General features: G+C 40.5%; 1 protein-coding gene and 1 non-coding gene across 2 annotated transcripts; one reads left to right on the top strand and one right to left on the bottom strand.

Annotated features, from left to right (window-relative positions):
- Window positions 1-1,452: 1,452 nt before the first annotated feature.
- LOC115688629 (small nucleolar RNA R71) lies at window positions 1,453-1,558 on the top strand. Its single transcript, XR_004006599.1, has one exon. It is a non-coding gene; the product is annotated as a small nucleolar RNA R71 (small nucleolar RNA).
- Window positions 1,559-2,552: 994 nt separating this feature from the next.
- Window positions 2,553-19,352, bottom strand: LOC115688535 (uncharacterized). The gene is given in 12 exon segments (XM_056305319.1): window positions 2,553-2,835; window positions 3,764-3,885; window positions 11,152-11,306; window positions 15,786-15,891; window positions 16,003-16,094; window positions 16,177-16,298; window positions 17,264-17,364; window positions 17,448-17,631; window positions 17,634-17,666; window positions 18,078-18,216; window positions 18,969-19,123; window positions 19,126-19,352. Coding segments are annotated over 12 exon segments (1,464 nt in total). The 5' UTR covers window positions 19,244-19,352; the 3' UTR covers window positions 2,553-2,698.
- Between the last annotated feature and the right edge of the window lie 272 nt (window positions 19,353-19,624).

Raw genomic sequence — 19,624 nt, 5'->3', positions numbered from 1 at the left:
GTGCCGAAAGTGACCCGCATGGGCCAGCTTGCCACCGGTTGTATCGTGAGATGGGGGTGGATCCAATTGACATGTACATGAAACATGATATGATATGCAAAACATATACGGTACAAGAAATGCTATATGATGTATGTGATACAGGTGGTGTATGAAATGCAATACGTTGTGTGTGGCATATGTCTTTCATGATCGCTTGATAAATATGATTTTCCAAAGAAGTGCTATTCTTATTTGTTGATTTGGAATGCAATTCATGTAGATGTGTCCTAAGAATCAAGAGCATAATGGATTGATAGATTTATGAAACTTGTTTTCATCTCTTGTTGAGCTTAAGCTCACTCCCGTTGCTTTAATTTTTTTCAGATAGTCAGAATGGACGCTCCGCCTTTATCTCGTTATGGATTTCCTCTATACTTTGATAGCTATACGGAGGATATAACCATTTTGACTTTGAACTTGCTGTTCACTTGTCATGTGTCCGTCGTGTGGATGGATGTCGGTTGGGCACCGTTAGTGCCCTATCATTTTGTAGCATGGTGCGTGAAGGTTGGTGGCGAGCTTTTAGGACCTCTCCGTTTCATGAACGACGGAGGGAATAGAAGTGGAAACGAAGAGAGTGACCCAAGTGAGGAAAGTGATCCCGAGGAGGACGAGCCATAGTGAAATGGTGGTAGTGAGGTGTTAGTGGGGGATGCCATTTCTTGATGTCGTAAATGTCACTTTTTGGTATGGATGACGACGGTGGGCAAGATGTTAATGGCGGTGTGTGTATAGAACCACATGTATGATGATGGGGAATATAACTTTTTGGCTTCCCAAATGTGGTCTTTTGTTGTAATGCCCAATGATATGTACATAGTAATGGAAATGGCAATGAGAAACCCCCACTCCACCAAGTTGTAATTAGACTTGTTATCTTGTTTGGGTCTCCTTCATGCTTTAAGTTCTAACTTAAAAATTACCTTCCGCTTGTGCTATAAGTGAAAAGAGTAGTGAAAGCCTTAGTATGTGACGCTCTGAGACGTCACAGTATGTGTTGGAGTAGGAATTATTTCGTGGTCGGTTAAAATTTCCAACAAAGTTAGCATTTTCAATAGGTTGTGTAAAATTGTTGACACTCTATTACTAACGTGTCCTCTACCACAAAAATCGCATGTTACCTTCTGAATTTTCATGACTGAAATACTCATGTTATCTATTTTTTTGTCGAGTGCTTCAAATTGTGCAGCAATTGCAGTGAAAGCATCCACTTCATGAACTCCACTAGCTTTTCGCACCGGTATCCTCTCAATAGGCCATTGATAACTATTGGATGCCATTTCCTCTAATGGGTTGCAGGCTTCTTCTAGTGTTTTATTATTCAGAATTCCCCCTGTAATTGCATCAATCATAGAACGAAGATTTATATTAAACCCATTTTAAAAAGTTTGTACCTGCATCCATAAGGGTAGTTCATGACGTGGACATCTCCTAAAAAACTCCTTGAATCTTTCACATGCTTCATACAATGATTCATTATCCATCTGCATATAATTAGTAATATCGTTACGCATTTTTGTAGACTTTGCAGATGGAAAGAGCTTACCAAGAAAGTTTTGGGCCATATCATTCCATGTAGTATTTGATCCAGCAAGAAGAGAAGAGAGCCAACTCTTAGCTTTGTCTTTAGGGGAAAATGGAAATAATCTTAATCTAATAGCATCATTTACAACTCCATTATATTTAATTACGTCACAGATTTCAAGAAAAGTATTAATGTGAGCGTTTGGATCATTGCTTGGTAGCCCACTAAATTACACTGATTGTTGAAGCATCTGAATGAGTGATGGCTTAATCTCAAAGTTGTTTACTTGAATTGCAGGCCTACTCATGCTTGATGTGGTGCCCTAAACTGTCGGTGTAGCATAATCTCTCAAGAGTCTACGTGGATTTCCAGCCTCATTAACTCCCTCCATCTTTTTTAGCGTGATTTATCTGTTCTCTTAGTCGCCTTATAAATGTCCGTTCGATTTTCAGATCAAACTCGGTAAGTTTCCTTTGTTGGCTACATGTCATACACCGATGTACACTCTGATGAAAATATAATGAAAGCTAGATTACATTTAGAATTATTCGGTATCAATATTAATTAGTATTAAACATAAAATCCCCCGCAATGGTGCCAAAAACTTGTTCGTAAAATTCTAAATGTAAATGAACTCGAACAAGTAATATAATGATGAGAAGAGTATCGTCTCATAGAGATTGATGATTAATAAACCAATTAAATATAAAAAAAATACTATTTCTAAAATTTATCTAACTAATCAAAATAAAATTGAGAATAAATGAAAATTAAGACATAGCTTGAAGGTAATTCATGAAATAAGACATAGGGGGAGTATGAGGAATTGATATTTGGGTTGTATACGTGAAATCTGTGCCCTAACTCTAGGGGGAGTATGAGGAATAAGACATAGCTCGAAGGTAATTCATGAATATGGTATATACAGATTATGTAATATTTTATAATCTTGTGCTTCCTAGTTTGCAAATTTAAATATAATGTATGTACACATGGCTAATCTTTCCAAATTCTATTCTCTATCGTAATACATATAAGCCATCTACTTTCACATGCAGTCTCTTCAGTATGATTAGAACCATAATGAGTAAAGCAGTGTGAGAGCCAAACAAATAACTATAAGTGGAATGGTCATACTCGAAGGCCTAGCATAGCAGCAATGGCACCTCCAAGTGAGTGCCCCACTATCCGCAAATTATAACCATCACACTCACATCCCGGACCCATCAATGAGGACAGATGGCTCCTGAATGTGGGCTCCTCATCTCCTGCTTCACAAGTAGCACATGAAAGAAAGGACAAATTAAATTCATTTCATATAATTCTTCAATGGAAAAAGCAGCTCTTGGAGTGAAAGAACCAGCTCTTTTGGATAGAAAGATGCAATTATCATTCAGTACATACAAGCGTGAAATTCTGTCACACTTCTTTATGAGAAATGAAATGCAGGAAAACCCCTTGGCTAATCTATGGCCAACATCTTATTTTCCATGAAGTCCATAAAACTTCAATACTATTATACTTGATGAGTACTCAGTAGACATTGAAAATATATTCCTGTACTCAGTTGACTGACAAACTCAACCTAAGCCTTCGTAGGAAACTTTAGAAATCCGTCACAGAATTATAGGCAAAAGAGTCTTATAGCTTTCTCACAGTAGGGATTGCAGATGAGCAAGTAGAGTAAAATCTTAACATGTAATTAAAATGGAAAAGGACTAAGCTTACTTTCAGAGCATTTGTTCTCATTTTTAAGCAACTCCTCATTGAGTCCATGTAAGGACACAGCTTATGAAATACAACAGTTTAGAAAATAATTTGCGGTAAACACTATTCACTCGTTAAACATTGTCAAACAATGGATAGAGTTACTTTGAATGATACAGTACAATTATGAAACAAATATAGAGAATTTTGCATCCGCTGAACAACTAAAGAAGCAAAAAGGATGTTTTACAGCCACAACTCTCTCTCTCTCTCTCTCTGGCAACCCCCCCAAAAAAAAAGGTATGTCTGGACATTGTACCCACGAAGAGATCTTGATAGCAGTAACACAGCTAACCATCCTGTCCTCAAAGATCTTCAGCCACACCTCAAACAAAATTACTCCATAAAAAGCACAGGCTATGATGGCCCACAACCACTATATTGACAATTGTAGACAACAATATCAGCGGAAAAATAAAGTAAACTAACCATTGTTTCTAAGATTTCCTTCAATTTGCAGAAAAAGTTCTCGTGCAGCCACAACAATTCCAGAGTGCCCATAACGGGGGAAAGAGGTTTCGATATTTTGCCTTATGTCAGAGCAAGGGTCACTGCAGTTTGCAGTTCATGTCAGATTGTTTCACAGGAATGAGAGAAAGAAAGCAAGATAGGTTAGAGCAATTAACATTTTCCAATACAAGCAGAGATTTCGGACCCTGATAGATGTAGATATATTATTATAGGGCCAAGGACAACCAGGAGTATGCTTGCAAACTATCACCAATTCAAGCTCATTCTCTCCAAATTCTCGAAGGAAAATAGTGTATCCTTCTCACGTTGCCCACTAAAATGATGTGATATCCAACTCAGTAGAGTAGATAAAGGCAACTCAAAGACATGGCGACAAATAGCCAAGTGCCAGGTCATGTGGAGATGTGATGAGGTTTGGAATTTTTGTTCAGATGCATTGATTTTCATCAGATGAGGCATTCCACAAGGCTTAGAAGGTTACCACATGAAATAAATGGCTTACTTCGAAATTACATAAGAGAGCTTTAAGTATAGATCGTGGAGAGACTCCCAAACCCCTAACTACCTCATTCAAACCCACTCCCAACTAATTGCTGAATTACAAAATATATTTCATGTTTTGACGAGTATTTAGCAAGAGTTGGATATACATACTACTAAAAACCAAATGGAAGTAGTAGCATTAGTAGGATTGGGTAGACCACGAAATACATCCAATGCTACGAAATATATTCAGTAATAGTACTTAATAGTTTTGACGTATTGTTATACTACTAAATATATCCAATAGTATTAGATATTATTCAACACTTGAAGTATATTTAGGGCATATTTGGTTCATGAAAACATTTTCCATTTTCGTCTTCACAGAAAATGAGAATGAAAACACTTTTCATTTCTAGTTTTGGGTTATCTAAATGCATATGATATAGGAAAAGAATTATATTCTAAAAATTAACATTATTAAAACAGTGTTTGGTAAATTTTTGAGTTATCCCGATATCGATATAATGCACTAATATACTCTTCATTCTCCTTACACTAATATACTCTTCATACACTCATTAAACAAATTATTTTCACCGACAAAATAAACTTTTAAAAGCAATACCCTCAAATTATTAATCCTGAGAAGTTCCAATTTATTATTCCCACACTAAAGATTTAGATAGATAAAAAAAGGGACGTATTAAAGTTAATTTTATACAGTAAAAACCAAAAGACAAACAAAAAGATTTAGCGAGGAAACTTTCTTCAATATTCCAGGGAGCTAAAACCAAAGTGATGCCAAAACGCGATAGAAAGATTGACTGAACAAGAAAATTCGACAGAAGAACAATTCGTTCTCCAAGTATGATTATCAAATCAAAATATCCAAAGTCTGCTTAAAGGAAACCCTAAAACAAGCTTATATAACCCCAAACCTAGCCCTACTAGGATTAGTAAACATCAAAATGTAAAATTACGAAACTACCCTTTACTAAATTAACCCATAAAAAAATACTAAAAAAAAGAAAAACCCATTTAAACGACCCCGAATCGCGAAAATCCATCATTACTCACAGCCAACAGCTGTGAGTATTGATCAGCACGCCGTTTCGCTTCAGCCCACCAAATTTGAGCTCAATCCGAGATCATTGACTTCGAGCCCGTCAGTTCGTCTAGTCGCATAACGGGTCCACCGATCCCCTAGGTGCATCATCCTCCCCTGCTAGAGAAAGATTCGTCCTCGAATCTGCTTCGCCTTCATTGTCATCGTCAATCTCCTCAGGATCTTCTTCCTCTTCAGCGTAGTAAGGTGACAAATCTGCTACGTTAAAAGTTCCGGATATATTATACTTACCCGGCAATTCGATCTTGTAAGCATTGTCACTAATTCGCTCCAAAACTTTGAAGGGTCCATCAGCTCTAGGTTGAAGCTTGCCAAACCTACCCGCTGGAAATCGTTCTTTCCTAAGGTGAATCCAAACTAGATCACCTTCCTTGAAGACGACTCTTTTCTTGCGTATATCCACGCGCTGCTTATACTTCATGTTCTGCCTGTTGATCTGATTATGGACCTGGGAATGCAGCTCTTTGATATGCTTTGCATGTTCTTCAGTTTCTGAACTAAATTGCTTGAGAATTGGTATCGGTGTGAGATCCAATGGAGTAATTGGATTACGCCCATAAACCACCTCAAAAGGAGTCTTGCCTGTAGTTCGGTTCTCTGATCTGTTATATGCAAATTCCCCTTGAGGCAATGCCAAGTCCCACTGTCGCGGATTATCTCCAATCAAACTCCGCAGCAAATTCCCTAAGCTTCGATTGACAACTTCTGTTTGACCATTAGTCTGAGGATGATGAGATGAACTAAACTTCAAACTTGTACCCATGTACCTCCAAAGAGTGCGCCAGAAGTGACTCACAAATTTCACATCACGATATGAGGTTATGGACTTAGGAATTCCATGCAGCTTAACAGTCTCCTGCAGAAACAATCGAGCAACCTGTGAAGCATCATAGGACTTGCTACACGGGACAAAGTGGGCCATCTTCGAGAACCTATCGACAACCATCATTATTGAATCCTTACTCCGCTGCGTTCTTGGCAAACCCAAGACAAAGTCAAGACTGACATCCTCCCACGGTGCAACTGGAACAGGTAGGGGCATATACAATCCTGCATTAGTACTCTTGGTCTTTGCCACATGACATATTCTGCACCTCTCTATAAAACGTGTCACGTCACGCTCCATCCGAGGCCAATAAAAATGTTCACTCAACAAGGCCTTCGTCTTATCCACGCCAAAGTGTCCAGCTAAACCGCCTGCATGTCCCTCAATAATAATAGATTCCTTCAAAGAACATTGAGGAATGCACAATCTGTTACCTTTAAATAGGTAACCCTTCATGATCTGAAATTGCTGAAAAGGCTCCGTTTTGCTCTTCCTCCAGATATCCCCAAAATGAGGATCATCAACATATAAATCTTTGAAAGTATCAAAGCCTAGAACTTTTACCTGCATTGTAGACAGCAAAGAGTGTTTTCTGCTCAAAGCATCTGCCACACTATTTACCACTCCTGTTTTATGCTTGATGGAAAAACTGAAAACTTGAAGGAACTCCACCCACTTTGCATGCCTTGCGTTCAATTTGTGTTGCCCATTGATGTATTTCAAGGCTTCATGATCAGAAAATAAGATAAACTCTTTCGAAATAAGATAGTGCCTCCAATGCTCCAAACTCCTCACAATAGCATAAAATTCTTTATCATAAGTTGAATATTTTCTTTTCGCCTCGTTCAACTTCTCACTAAAGAATGCTACAGGTTTACATTTTTGACTTAGGACACCCCCAATACCAACACCTGAAGCATCACAATGCACCTCAAAAATCTCATTAAAGTCAGGAAGCACGAGAACAGGTGCTTCAGTCACCTTCTTCTTTAATAATTGAAAGGCAGCTTCTGCCTCCTTAGTCCATACAAATTTACTTCCTTTCAGACAATCCGTCAGAGATGCAATAATAGTACTGAAATCCTGAACAAATCTCCGATAAAAAGACGCAAACCCATGAAAGCTACGTACCTCATGAATATTTTTCGGAATCTCCCAATTTGTAATAGCCTCAACCTTAGCTGGGTCCATATGAATGCCCTCCTTAGTTACTATATATCCCAAAAAGGTCACACGATCAGTCAAGAAGTGACACTTCTTGGTATTAGCATATAATTTCTGCTCCCTCAATGTCTCGAACACCCTTCTCAAATGGTGCAAGTGTTGATCAGTCGATGCACTATAAACCAAAATATCATCAAAATATACGACGACAAACTGGCCAATAAAAGGACGAAACACCTGATTCATCAGTCTCATAAAGGTTCTCGGTGCGTTAGATAACCCGAAAGGCATCACCATCCACTCATACAGACCATCTCGAGTTTTAAAAGCGGTCTTCCATTCATCTCCAGGACCCACCCTAATATGATGATATCCACTCCTCAAGTCTATCTTCGAAAAGATAGTCGCTCCATGCAGTTGATCAATTAAATCATCAAATCTCGGGATAGGAAAGCAATACCTGATTGTGATCTTGTTAACAGCTCTGCTATCCACACACATTCTCCACGACCCGTCTTTCTTAGGAACCAACAAAGCTGGTACTGCACAAGGGCTCATGCTCTCTCGAATTGCACCTTTTTCTAATAGTTCTTGCACTTGCCTCTGCATCTCCTCATGCTCCTTAGGATTCATTCTGTAAGCTGCCTTATTAGGAATAGCAGCTCCTGGAACGAGATCTATACAATGCTGAATGTCCCTCATGGGTAGCAATCCAGGTGGCAATTCCTCTGGTACGACATTAGCAAACTCCTCAAGTATAGGCAGAACTTGAGTTGAAATTTCTGGACTATCAAGATTCTGCTCCATGACTACAACAGCAAAAAGCTCTGGGGCATTCACCGCCTCCTCCTGGAACTCTGATTTGGAAAGCAGATTACTTTTCTCTTCTTTTCTCAAATCTGAAGGACCCAGAGTAATGGTCCGGCCATCCTTCTTGAAGGTGTATGTATTTTTGAATCCGTCATGCTGTGTTTTCCTGTCAAACTGCCAAGGTCTTCCTAACAGAATATGACAAGCATCCATTGGAACTACGTCACCCCACACTTCATCAGTATATTTTTTCCCAATCGAGAACTGCACTAAACACCTCTTGCTCACTTTTACCTCATTCCCCTTCCTAAGCCATGACAGCTTATATGGTTGAGGATGTTTGACAGTTTTCAACCCCAACTTTTCTACCATAGTGGTAGATATTACATTCTCGCAACTTTCACCGTCAATTATCATACTACACACCTTTCCCCCTCTAGTGCACTTAATATGAAAGATATTATGCCTGAGCCACGATTCATCATCTACCTCAGCAATATTTAAAACCCGACGCACCACTAAAGACTCACCAGAATCGGCATAGACAATATCCTCCGGATCTGGATCCGCATCTGCTTGCTCTCCATCAGATTCATCATAAGTTGGGTCTTCATCAAAAGTTAGATTATCTACAAGTGTCACAAACTGTCGATTCGGGCAATCAGCAGTAAAATGCCCGAGTCCTTGACACTTAAAACATCGCTTGCCTGTAGCTCCTCCCCTGCTAGATCCAGCACTATCCTGCTCTCCTTTTGTTGCAGATTTTGAACCAGCGCCCTTAACTGCTGCCGGGGCTGAAGAACTCCCTGCTTTCCCCCGGGACTCTTTATCTGACCACTTGGAACTGTTGCTAGACCACTTGGACTTACTGCTCTTTCTTTTAAACTGCCCATCCACCTTCAGGGCTAGTCTGCACACATCCTCATATGTCTAATACTGCTGTAATTGGACAACATCAGAGATCTCATATCGCAGCCCTGCCAGATATCGTGCAATCGTCTGCTCGTCTTCCTCCGCCACATCACAACGCATCCGCAAGCGATCAAATTCTTCTGTAAATTCCTCAACTGTTTTATCACCTTGCTTGACGTTATGATACTCGATAAACGCCTCTTGCCTATAATGGGTAGGCAAAAAAAATTTCTGCAATAACTTTTTCATCTTCTCCCAGCAATCCACCTTCGGCTTCCCCTCTCTAGCACGTTGCTTTTTCACGTGTTCCCACCAAATCGAAGCATGTTTTCACAGCCTAATAGCCACTAACTTCACTTTTTGCCCCTCAGTTAGGTCTTTAAGATCAAAAATCCGTTCTACCGTATGCAACCAATCAATAAACTCATCAGGATAAGCCTTACCATTAAACTCGGGAATCTCGATCTTCATTCCGAAATTTTGAGAAGAGCGCTGATTTCCAGGTCGTACTCCTCGATTCCGCCCCTGGTTCAGAACCCCGAAAGGGTTTACGTCCTCCTCTTCATCATCGGATGGATCCTCAGATTCTGCTTCTTCTTCGGATTGAACGCCCAACCTCGCCTCCGCAAGTTGTCGCTCCAAATCCTGGATTCGTCTTCTCTGCTCTTCAATTTCTACGTCTCGCAGATCTCTTAGACGCGGTTGGTCGTCTGCTTCAGGAACGCCTCCATGCCCTCGGCCACCACGAGCCCGCCGTCCACGACCGCAATTCTGTTTAGCCATTGATTCAAGCAACCTGTGCTCTGATACCAATTGATGCCAAAACGCGATAGAAAGATTGACTGAACAAGAAAATTTGACAGAAGAACAATTCGTTCTCCAAGTATGATTATCAAATCAAAATATCCAAAGTCTGCTTAAAGGAAACCCTAAAACAAGCTTATATAACCCCAAACCTAGCCCTTCTAGGATTAATAAACATCAAAATGTAAAATTACGAAACTACCTTTTACTAAATTAACCCATAAAAAAATACTAAAAAAAAGAAAAACCATCTAAACGACCCCGAATCGCGAAAATCCATCGTTAGTCATAGCCAACGGCTGTGAGTATTGATCAGCACGCCGTTTCACTTCAGCCCAACAAATTTGAGCTCAATCCGAGATTGTTGACTTCGAGCCCGTCAGTTCGTCTAGTCGCATAACGGGTCCACCGATCCCCTAGGTGCATCACAAAGCTTCACCTTCATGATGAAGGGAGCAAAAGCATCACATCATCCTCCTTGGGCTAATAACTCCCCTTATATTTGCGTGCACGTGTGGACACCATGATCAGAAGGTTTGTGCTTCAGTCACCTTAAATTCTAATTAATATTTAGGCTTCAGAGAAGCCTATTTTAAGCTTCATTTTTTAAGAGAGAGACAGTAGCCAGACAAAGGTGAAGACCGAGTGAACAAATGCGAAAGAGAATGGTGACTGACGAAATAGACCTGTGCACAACTGAAGATGTCCACTAAAATAACTATTGCAATGACAAATTGAAGACACTGAAAAAAGCGATCAGTCTGCAAGCCTAAATTTCAAAAAAGAGTTCCCGTGTTTTCAAATTTGAATCTCAAAAGCATTTCCCATGTGTTTAGTTCACAAGAAAAGGAAAACAGAATTTTAGAGAATTTTCATCAGATAAACAGCACCTTAGTAATTTAGGAATTAGTTGGCAAGTGGTTATTGATCAGAGTAATTGAGGTTTTGTGTGTGTCTCTCTATGCTCTATACTTAGAGCTCTCTCATGTAATTCTGAAGTAAGCAATTTGCTCCGTCGCAATGCGAGCCATTTGAGTAGTAACATGGTCGTTTTGGGTAACCTTGCCCCCTCTTGTGACCCAAAAATCTTCACGAGTGATAAAGGACAGTGTTCTTCATCACGCCCAATCTTTTCAATTTTTTACAATGGTATACACCCGTCACATGAGAAATGTAGGTTATTCACATGCATTGGGGAGAGGGGATGGTTGTGCTTGCCTCATCAATCCATCCAAATCTTCTGCAGAGAGGGTGCATTCTCTGCATAAACCATCTGTTATGAGATCTTCAGGTGTCTCAGTTCCACGAACAGCAACTACAACCGTCCTTGCATGATGGAGAACAACTATGAAATATGCAGCCTCACATTTTGCCTGGAAGATTTAAGAAAAGAAAAAATAAATCACTAGAAGGTAAATACAGTGAACATGATATATAACTGTTAGGCAAAAGAATTGAGTTAGACACCAAGCATGGGAAAAAATAGGAACACCATTCTTCTCCAAATACTGAAATATTTTCTTTAAGAGAGCATGCAATCAAAATGGTAACAATTACATAACGTACCAAATAAATAAAATGCACCTAGGTATGTTATAATACCACAATGATGTGATTTACTTGGTTAGACTTTGAGTATCCAAGTACTTAAAAGGCCAGAAGTCAAGAACACAGCACACCATATGTGAAGGAGATTAATGCAAGGCAACTCATATCCTTTTTTGTGCTCATAAATTGTTCATTTAAGTATTGCCCGCTGAGCAAGCAGCCAAAGTTGCTTTAAGATGGTAATGAATCGAAAGGACTAGAGTTCATATGACCAATTAATTAAGCACATTTATCTTGTCTAGCATAAACACACTACAAACTAAAAGTTGAATATGTTCGTCTTTGAGAGAATATCAATCAGACAGCCAGAACAGAATATGAGAATCCATCAGATGGGCCACACTTATCGAACACAGGCTTAGATCTTGTTGCACTAGTATTAGCAGAACCAAACCCCGTTCCGTTAATCGTACTATATGAAAAACATATGCTGCTTCTCATATATGGAGCAGCCAGTGTTCATGTTAATGTTCTCATGGAAATTTAAAACTTTGCTGGGGGTGAGAATGGGATGGAAGCAACTCAGCTGTTAAATAGCCTGATGTCAGTCCAACGCCAGATGACATTTGTTGCTGCCACATTTGGCAGGTGACTGCCACCACGACTTTCACCTCCATGTCATCATCTCCACACCACTGTCGTCTAGCTGCTGGCATTTGGCACCACTCAACTATCAACTGATCACCATTGCCAACTAACTTAAACAGCTTTCAACAAGAACAACTGAACGAATGCTGCCAGCATTAAGTCCAGCCAAGCTTGTCACACAAGCACAACTATTTACCAACCTGTGTCTCCCCACATCGTAGGTCACTGAAACCCTAATCTTTTATCCATGTGCGCCCACTGGCCACCATCACCTCTGTTAGTCCAAGAGTGGCCATTATAATCATTGGCACCAGTGAGCACTTAAACAGTTGGTCAGGTCCCCCTTCCCACTGAGGTCAACCAACCAATGCCCAAAATTTTGGCCACTACCACACTAGCAAAAGAACAGTTGCGTCCACCAAAAACATTGGCTGGCCAATTGCACCCCTTCCTGTCCCAGCAACACCTCCGCCACCAACATCCTGACTAGAGTTGGCACCACCATGACAGAGATCATCGAGGGAAATACAGTCTAGGTATGGGCACAGGGAACGACCAAACCAACCCTGTGCCTTGTGGGACAAGTAAAATCCGTGGGCAAGCTGTGCCCAGCTCCACTCGTAGCCACCTCTCTCTCTCTCTCTCTCTCTCTCTCTCTCTCTCTCTCTCTCTCTCTCTCTCTCTCTCTCTCTCTCTTGTGTTCAGGCAAATTCTATAATAGTAGCTCCCTCACCCTCGCTTCTACAAGAATGCCTGAAATTAAGTCTGCATCACTCTCTCTCCCCTTTGCTGTTATCCAAGTTCCGTTATTGCGCGTTTTAATTAGCACTTGATACGCATTCCTCAGAATTGCTTCAATTGGTATTGAGCACTCTCTCTCTCTCTCTCTCTCTCTCTCTCTCTCTCTCTCTCTCTCTCTCTCTCTCTCTCTCTCTCTCTCTCTCTCTCTCTCTCCCTCCCTTTGCTGTTATCCAAGTTCCGTTCTTGCGCGTTTTAATTAGCACTTGATACGCATTCCTCAAAATTGCTTCAATTGGTATTGAGCACTCCCTCCCTCCCTCCCTCCCTCGCTTCTACAAGAATGCCTGAAATTAAGTCTGCATCACTCTCTTTCTCCCCTTTGCTGTTATCCAAGTCCCGTTCTTGCGCATTTTAATTAGCACTTGATACGCATTCCTCAGAATTGCTTCAATTGGTATTGAGCACTCTCTCTCTCTCTCTCTCTCTCTCTCCCTCCCTCCCTTTGCTGTTATCCAAGTTCCGTTCTTGCGCGTTTTAATTAGCACTTGATACGCATTCCTCAAAATTGCTTCAATTGGTATTGAGCAGTCCCTCCCTCCCTCCCTCCCTCGCTTCTACAAGAATGCCTGAAATTAAGTCTGCATCACTCTCTCTCTCCCCTTTGCTGTTATCCAAGTTCCGTTCTCGCGCGTTTTAATTAGCACTTGATACGCATTCCTCAGAATTGCTTCAATTGGTATTGAGCTCTCTCTCTCTCTCTCTCTCTCTCTCTCTCCCTCCCTTGCTTCTACAAGAATGCCTGAAATTAAGTCTGCATCACTCTCTCTCTCCCCTTTGCTGTTATCCAAGTTCCGTTCTCGCGCGTTTTAATTAGCACTTGATACGCATTCCTCAGAATTGCTTCAATTGGTATTGAGCTCTCTCTCTCTCTCTCTCTCTCCACCTTTGATTTGTAAAGAAACTCAACTTTGTGCTTGTGAAGTAATGCCTGCAGAGATGGGGATGGGGAGATGTCACCCGCCCTATGGGACAGTGATGTGGCATGATTTTCTCCACGAGGCGAGAAAGGCGGTTGGAGAACCAGCCTGGCCCATGCCCATCACAAGCATGGTAATGAGCCTCTCTATGTACTTTAGCTGGTGGTGGAAACCAAAATTTTATAAAGAAAAGCAGACCTTGGCTTAGAAGCAAGAAAATTTAATGCTGCAGAGAATAATTCAGCTATATGATAACATCATGCAACCTATCCAAGTTCCTTTTTCTAGCATTTTAATTCGTAATTGGAACATGTCCTCAGAATTTGACTGTCTGACTAAGTATAATAGACTTGGTGTTGACAAATAAGACTTGAGTTTGTGCTTATTGTACTTCTTCATTATCAAATGGGGACATAACTCGATCAATCAGTAATGCTGCGGTAGACGTAAAAATAACACAGGAAACTGTGTGGTCTTCTTCCCTTAGTTACGAACTTGAAATTTTTTATCATAACCAAATGAGGCATCAAAGTTGCAATACATTTGCATGAATGAAACAGCATAGTTGTAATTCATTGTAAAGGACAGGAAATAACTTTTGAACTCATAACAAATACATATTAGGGAATTCCTTTAAAAAAACTCAACTTCCCTGTCGCTATATGTTTATCAATTAAACTTACTATTGTATTGGAAGATTCCACTTTAACATGAATTGTAGCTAAACTTGGTCTCGGGTAATAATGAGATTACACTGCTCAATGACAGTTACTTGACTTACGAATTACAAGAATTCTTTCCACCTTCCAAAAGAAGGTTCCATTCTCCTTTAAATAAGCAATTCCCTGGGAAAAATGGCAGATCCACATGATCACCATGTTACTCGAGCGAATTTCCAATACCATGCATGCTACAATAAGAAACCCTGTTCCCTCTAAGGCATACCCTGCAGGTGCTAATTGTCCATAAATTATTAACCCCATCAAGTACAGATTTCAAATTGAAATACATCTTCCTTGTTGCCGCAGAACTGACAAGTCCAAAGGAGCTAAGAAGTTTAAACCAATTATTTTACCCTCGCAACCCAGCTCAATTTTGCCAATCCCAATTGATCAAAGTTAGTGAGATATAGCATTACCCTACTATAAGTGGCAGAAGGCAAGGATCAGTTGCCATCCAAATCTGCCATAACTGAAGCAAAATGCTGTCAACAGGCATTTTACAGAAAATCCAGACTTGAACTCGCCTCCAACCCAGAGTCAACTATAAAGTGAATTCGTCACCAAAATATGGTCACATATATCTACACACTCAATGGTAGTTAGGCAATCACAAATGTACAATTTCCAATAATGGGGATATCTGCTTCTTTCTTTTCACTAGCATCTTGCCAAAGTTGTCTAGATCACTACTTGGTTTGCTGAATTTTAAAGTGTAGGAAACAATGGATAGATAGAGTTGGCTCGGCATTAGGCCTTTACTCTCATGTTTCAGGTTCCATCAAAGCAAAAGGCAAAGGCTAAGTCTCTTGGGTTAGATTGTTTCATAGTTCCTGGCTATCTGGGTGAAGACACCAGTTTGGATCTTGTAATCCTTGGCCCGAATAATTTGACCACGTCTTGTAATCTCTGGACATCAAAACACATGACAATGCACGTCCATAAAAAGCAGTAGATAACAAAAGGAAGTTTTCATGAACATCTTTGGTGGAAAAAAAATCAGAGGCCTGTCAAACTAACTTCACTTTTTTGGTGTTCCTATTTGTTCTTGCTTTCATGTCCATACTTAATGTAGCCACCTCTAACTGGAGAATTGTGGAAGCAGCCAAAACATTGTGTTTTGTCCGGGATAAAACTTGTGCCCATACCATGTTGATCTTCTTGTAGACTATATAGAATCCATGAAGAGGAATATTACATTTTTCAGAAAAATACATACCTGACAGACACGGCCTTGGCGAAGTGCATCAGGAGGCAGACCAGCATACTTCAAGAAGGCAGCTGCATGACCACGCCACCAATTATCGCCATGAAGTTTTGGCCTCCTGGCAAGACATAAGTTAAAAAGATGAAGAACAGGTGAAACAAGACGACATCAGCCTTGGAGGTAAGAGGCACTATATACTGAGGCATTAAAAGACAAATGGAATAAGAACCTGTTGCAGGACCAGGGAGTCAAGATCCCCTGCCTGTAGAGCCATGCACATGGAAAGATGAAGGGATTTCTTCCAAAATCGAGCAAAGGACCCTGCATAGTGTGATGATTAGAATTGAAGTGGAAATAGTAATATTCATCGAGAGATGATTCAATAAACTAGAAGATCAAATACTGTGTATGCAGCTTCAGCAAACTTATGAAGAGTGGCAGCCTCCTCGATTTGTCCTCTAGGTGCATTTATTAGCACTTCATGAGGTTGTGACGAAAAACTGTTCCTCTGAAACAGAGCTAGGCCTGAAAATTGTCATGCAAAATGATATAATTCATACAATGCAAATGTAAACTAAAAGAGAAATGCAACAACAATAAAAAAAAGTATATGTAAAAGAACTGACGATCAGAAAAATTGTAAAAGAAATGACAATCAGAAAAATATATGTAAAAGAAATAACCATCAGAAATGCAGAGTGGTGATGATAAGCAGCTTTTATTCTCCATACAAGATAAAGAAAATGCAGCATAAATAAAATGATAAAGTCTCCTACCAGTGGAATAAGCATAATTGTATGTACAAAAATGTTACTGATAAGAGCTACAATGTGCAATGCCCAAAGACCTCTTAAATTACTTAGAAAGCAGAATTGACGAAAGCCAGGTCGGGACAGTGGGTGAACCCACATATAATTATCAAAAAGTAGAAGTATGCAAGTTCACAATGGCATGCCCCAAAGCAGCTGTAGCGTTGCCTGTCATCTTAAATTCTCTATATATAGACCTTTTGAAATCCTCAACATATTTGAAGTAATCCTAGACAAGAGCTAAACCATTAAAAAAGAGTTATTTTTTACAATATTAGAAGAACTAATCACAAAATTAAGGTCATCTTCATTCTCCATCTGATTGTGCCAGCTCCCTCTTATGCTACTTCTGCACTTTGCTCTGTTGCTTGGACTACTATCGTCATGAGATGAAACTGGGGGCATCATATGGTTTAAGCTTTCAGCTCTATTGGCAATGGCCAAGGATGGGGGAGCAAATTTCCTAACGTAAGTATTCTAGAAGCACATCACACCATATATGTTCCAGAATCGGCACCAAAGCACATAATTTAAATTGCAAAGAATCAGAGCTCCAGAAAACCAACAGTTTTGACATCACACGAAAAAGAAGAGACAAATGCAACTCAACTTTTTAATGAACATCAGCATTCTCTCTTTTGCTCGATTGACCAAGAAATTTGTACAAACTAATCTGCAAACCTGCCAAAAGTTCCAAGTGGCCAGTGCCTGATGCACGATAGGCAACAAGATCCCCATGTACTCGTGCTACTGAATAAACTTCATCTTCATCCATAACACTCCTGGAGAGACAAGCGTAGTGGAATTAGAAAACCAATCATGACGTAAATTAGGGGAATGGCAAATAAGTTGGAGAAAAGCCTACAGGTATTTTACACGTCCAAGACAGCATAATGCCTCACGCATGCCATGATCAAATACCTCCCTATAGTGGGCCTTCCATGCATTGTCCTCAGTTGCATAAAATGATCTCCACCTTAGAACATCAGAGCCCGTAAAACACTGAAGTAGCGCAACAAAACACACCATGACAATGAATAAAGCCAGCAATTCCACTTCCACATGCTTCCTTTGGAGACAATCCCTACATGTCAATAGCCTTAGGGTTTGAGCAAAGATTTGTGGATATGCAAAGCAGAAATCTTCAAATAACTTTTAGTAGAAAATAGTCAGATGAACACAAAGAAAACAATGCCCAAGATACCCTTTCTAAGTCATGCTTCAATCAAGAATCAAACAGAATGATTCCATTTAGATTTTACCTCTTTTTTCTCATGATCATAATAGCAAAAAGAAATACGCGATTAAACTGCACAAGTTGATTCATGGATAAAAACTAATGCAAAGAGGTGAAACAAAGGAAAGAAACATTATATCTTCAACTGAACAATGTTTCGTCAACTAGTGAGCAACGGCACTCAAAGACACTTCAAACAATCGAATTGGGAAAACAGAAGGCTTAATCGTCGAAGATTGGTGCAAGATATTCCCTCACCTAAGAAGCAGTCACTCGTTGTTTCATTGTGGGAAACAGACTTAGATATCTTGAGCACAAGATAAGTTGCACCCACAAATTGCACCATCATGACAACCGTCACAAATCGGGTCCACCAAATCCATTTTTTATACCTCGTCTGTCCATGCAGAAAAGAAAGGAATGATTCAGAATCATATGGAATGTGCCCACAGTGAGGTGAAGTTGATCTCTTCAAGTATGCAGGCTGCTTAAAATCTTTGTCAAGCTGGCTGGATAATGTGAAAAATGGAAAAATATAGCGTACTTTAATTTTTTCATCAAGATTGGCATGTCCAAACTTGAAGGCAAAACAGGTGGTGGGTTCTAACTTGAATTGTGAAAGGCACAAAGTCAGACATTCATGAAATGGGTCATATTAGATGTCTTCAGATAAATCTGTCTTCAAAATGGAGATCCGGATATACGCAACTAAGACGGTCGGAAGAAATCTGCAAGAACATCTGGACCTAAAGTCTTAAAATTTATCAAATTTATCTAGCATCTCTACTGAAGATGAGAGTAGAGTGGCCCTTGCTTTCTAACAGGGTCCAGCACACTCGTGTAAAATCAAGCTTTCATTTTCCTCGCTCTACAACAGAGGCTCCTGGAAGAAAGTCCATGAGATTCAAGCAAGCAATAACAGATTTTAACAGCATTCCTTGAAATTCAATCTATATCATTAAATGGAGACCGGGGAAGACCTCCAAAACCAAGTCAGCACGAGTCATCTGTCGCAATGAATCATCCCTAGATATCTCTCCACTAAAGAAGGATATCAACCCCCACGAGGTAAACGAGAAAGGAGTTTCCGAGCAAAATGAAGCTGAAATTCGATTCGCTCAAAAACGAGAGGAAGGAACGAAGGAATACCTGTCTCTGATGGCGGATAACGGCATCGACGACCGGGCTCTCGGAAGACTCGAGGACGGTCGTGGCCGTGGCTTGCTGGGCGATCCCCGTATTGGCGACGATCCGGACGGCCGCGGCCAAGGCGACAGCGGCGAAAGGGAGCGTCCGGCGAGGCCGCATGAGGGGAGAGAGAGGAGGAGGAGACACCCGCCCAGGGCCACCACCGCCGCGTTGGACGAGCCCAGCACCATGGTCGAGTACCTCAGGCTCTTCACGCCGCACCTCCACCACCCCATCGCTCCTCCTCCTCCTCCTCCTCCTCCTCCGCCGTCGGCAGCTGCTCTAATGGGGGGGCAACGTCGCTTCTCCAGAACGGATTGATCGAGTGTGATATCTCGAATGAAGAAGCCAAGCAATGGCAAAGGAAGATTCTGTCCGTCTAATGGGGGTTGGCTTGGCTTGGCGTAGAGATTAACGGTGATGGATGGGATTTAACCAAAAAAAAAAAAAAAAACGGTGATGGATGGGACCCCCACCAGTCTCTCTCTCTCTATTTTTTTTTTAATTTCATTTGTATAATACATTGAAATTTAAAAAAAAACAAACAAAACAAAACATGTTTTATGGTTATTTAATAGTCTTCTACTGTACTTACAGAGCAGCAAAGCCGAACTAGA

The sequence above is a fragment of the Syzygium oleosum genome, unplaced genomic scaffold (genome assembly GCF_021117445.2).
Source record: "Syzygium oleosum isolate NSW1041296 unplaced genomic scaffold, Sole_v2.1 Sole_v2.37, whole genome shotgun sequence".
NCBI lineage: Eukaryota > Viridiplantae > Streptophyta > Magnoliopsida > Myrtales > Myrtaceae > Syzygium > Syzygium oleosum.
Note: the sequence above shows the minus strand (reverse complement) of the source record. Positions and strands in the feature narration are given on the sequence as shown.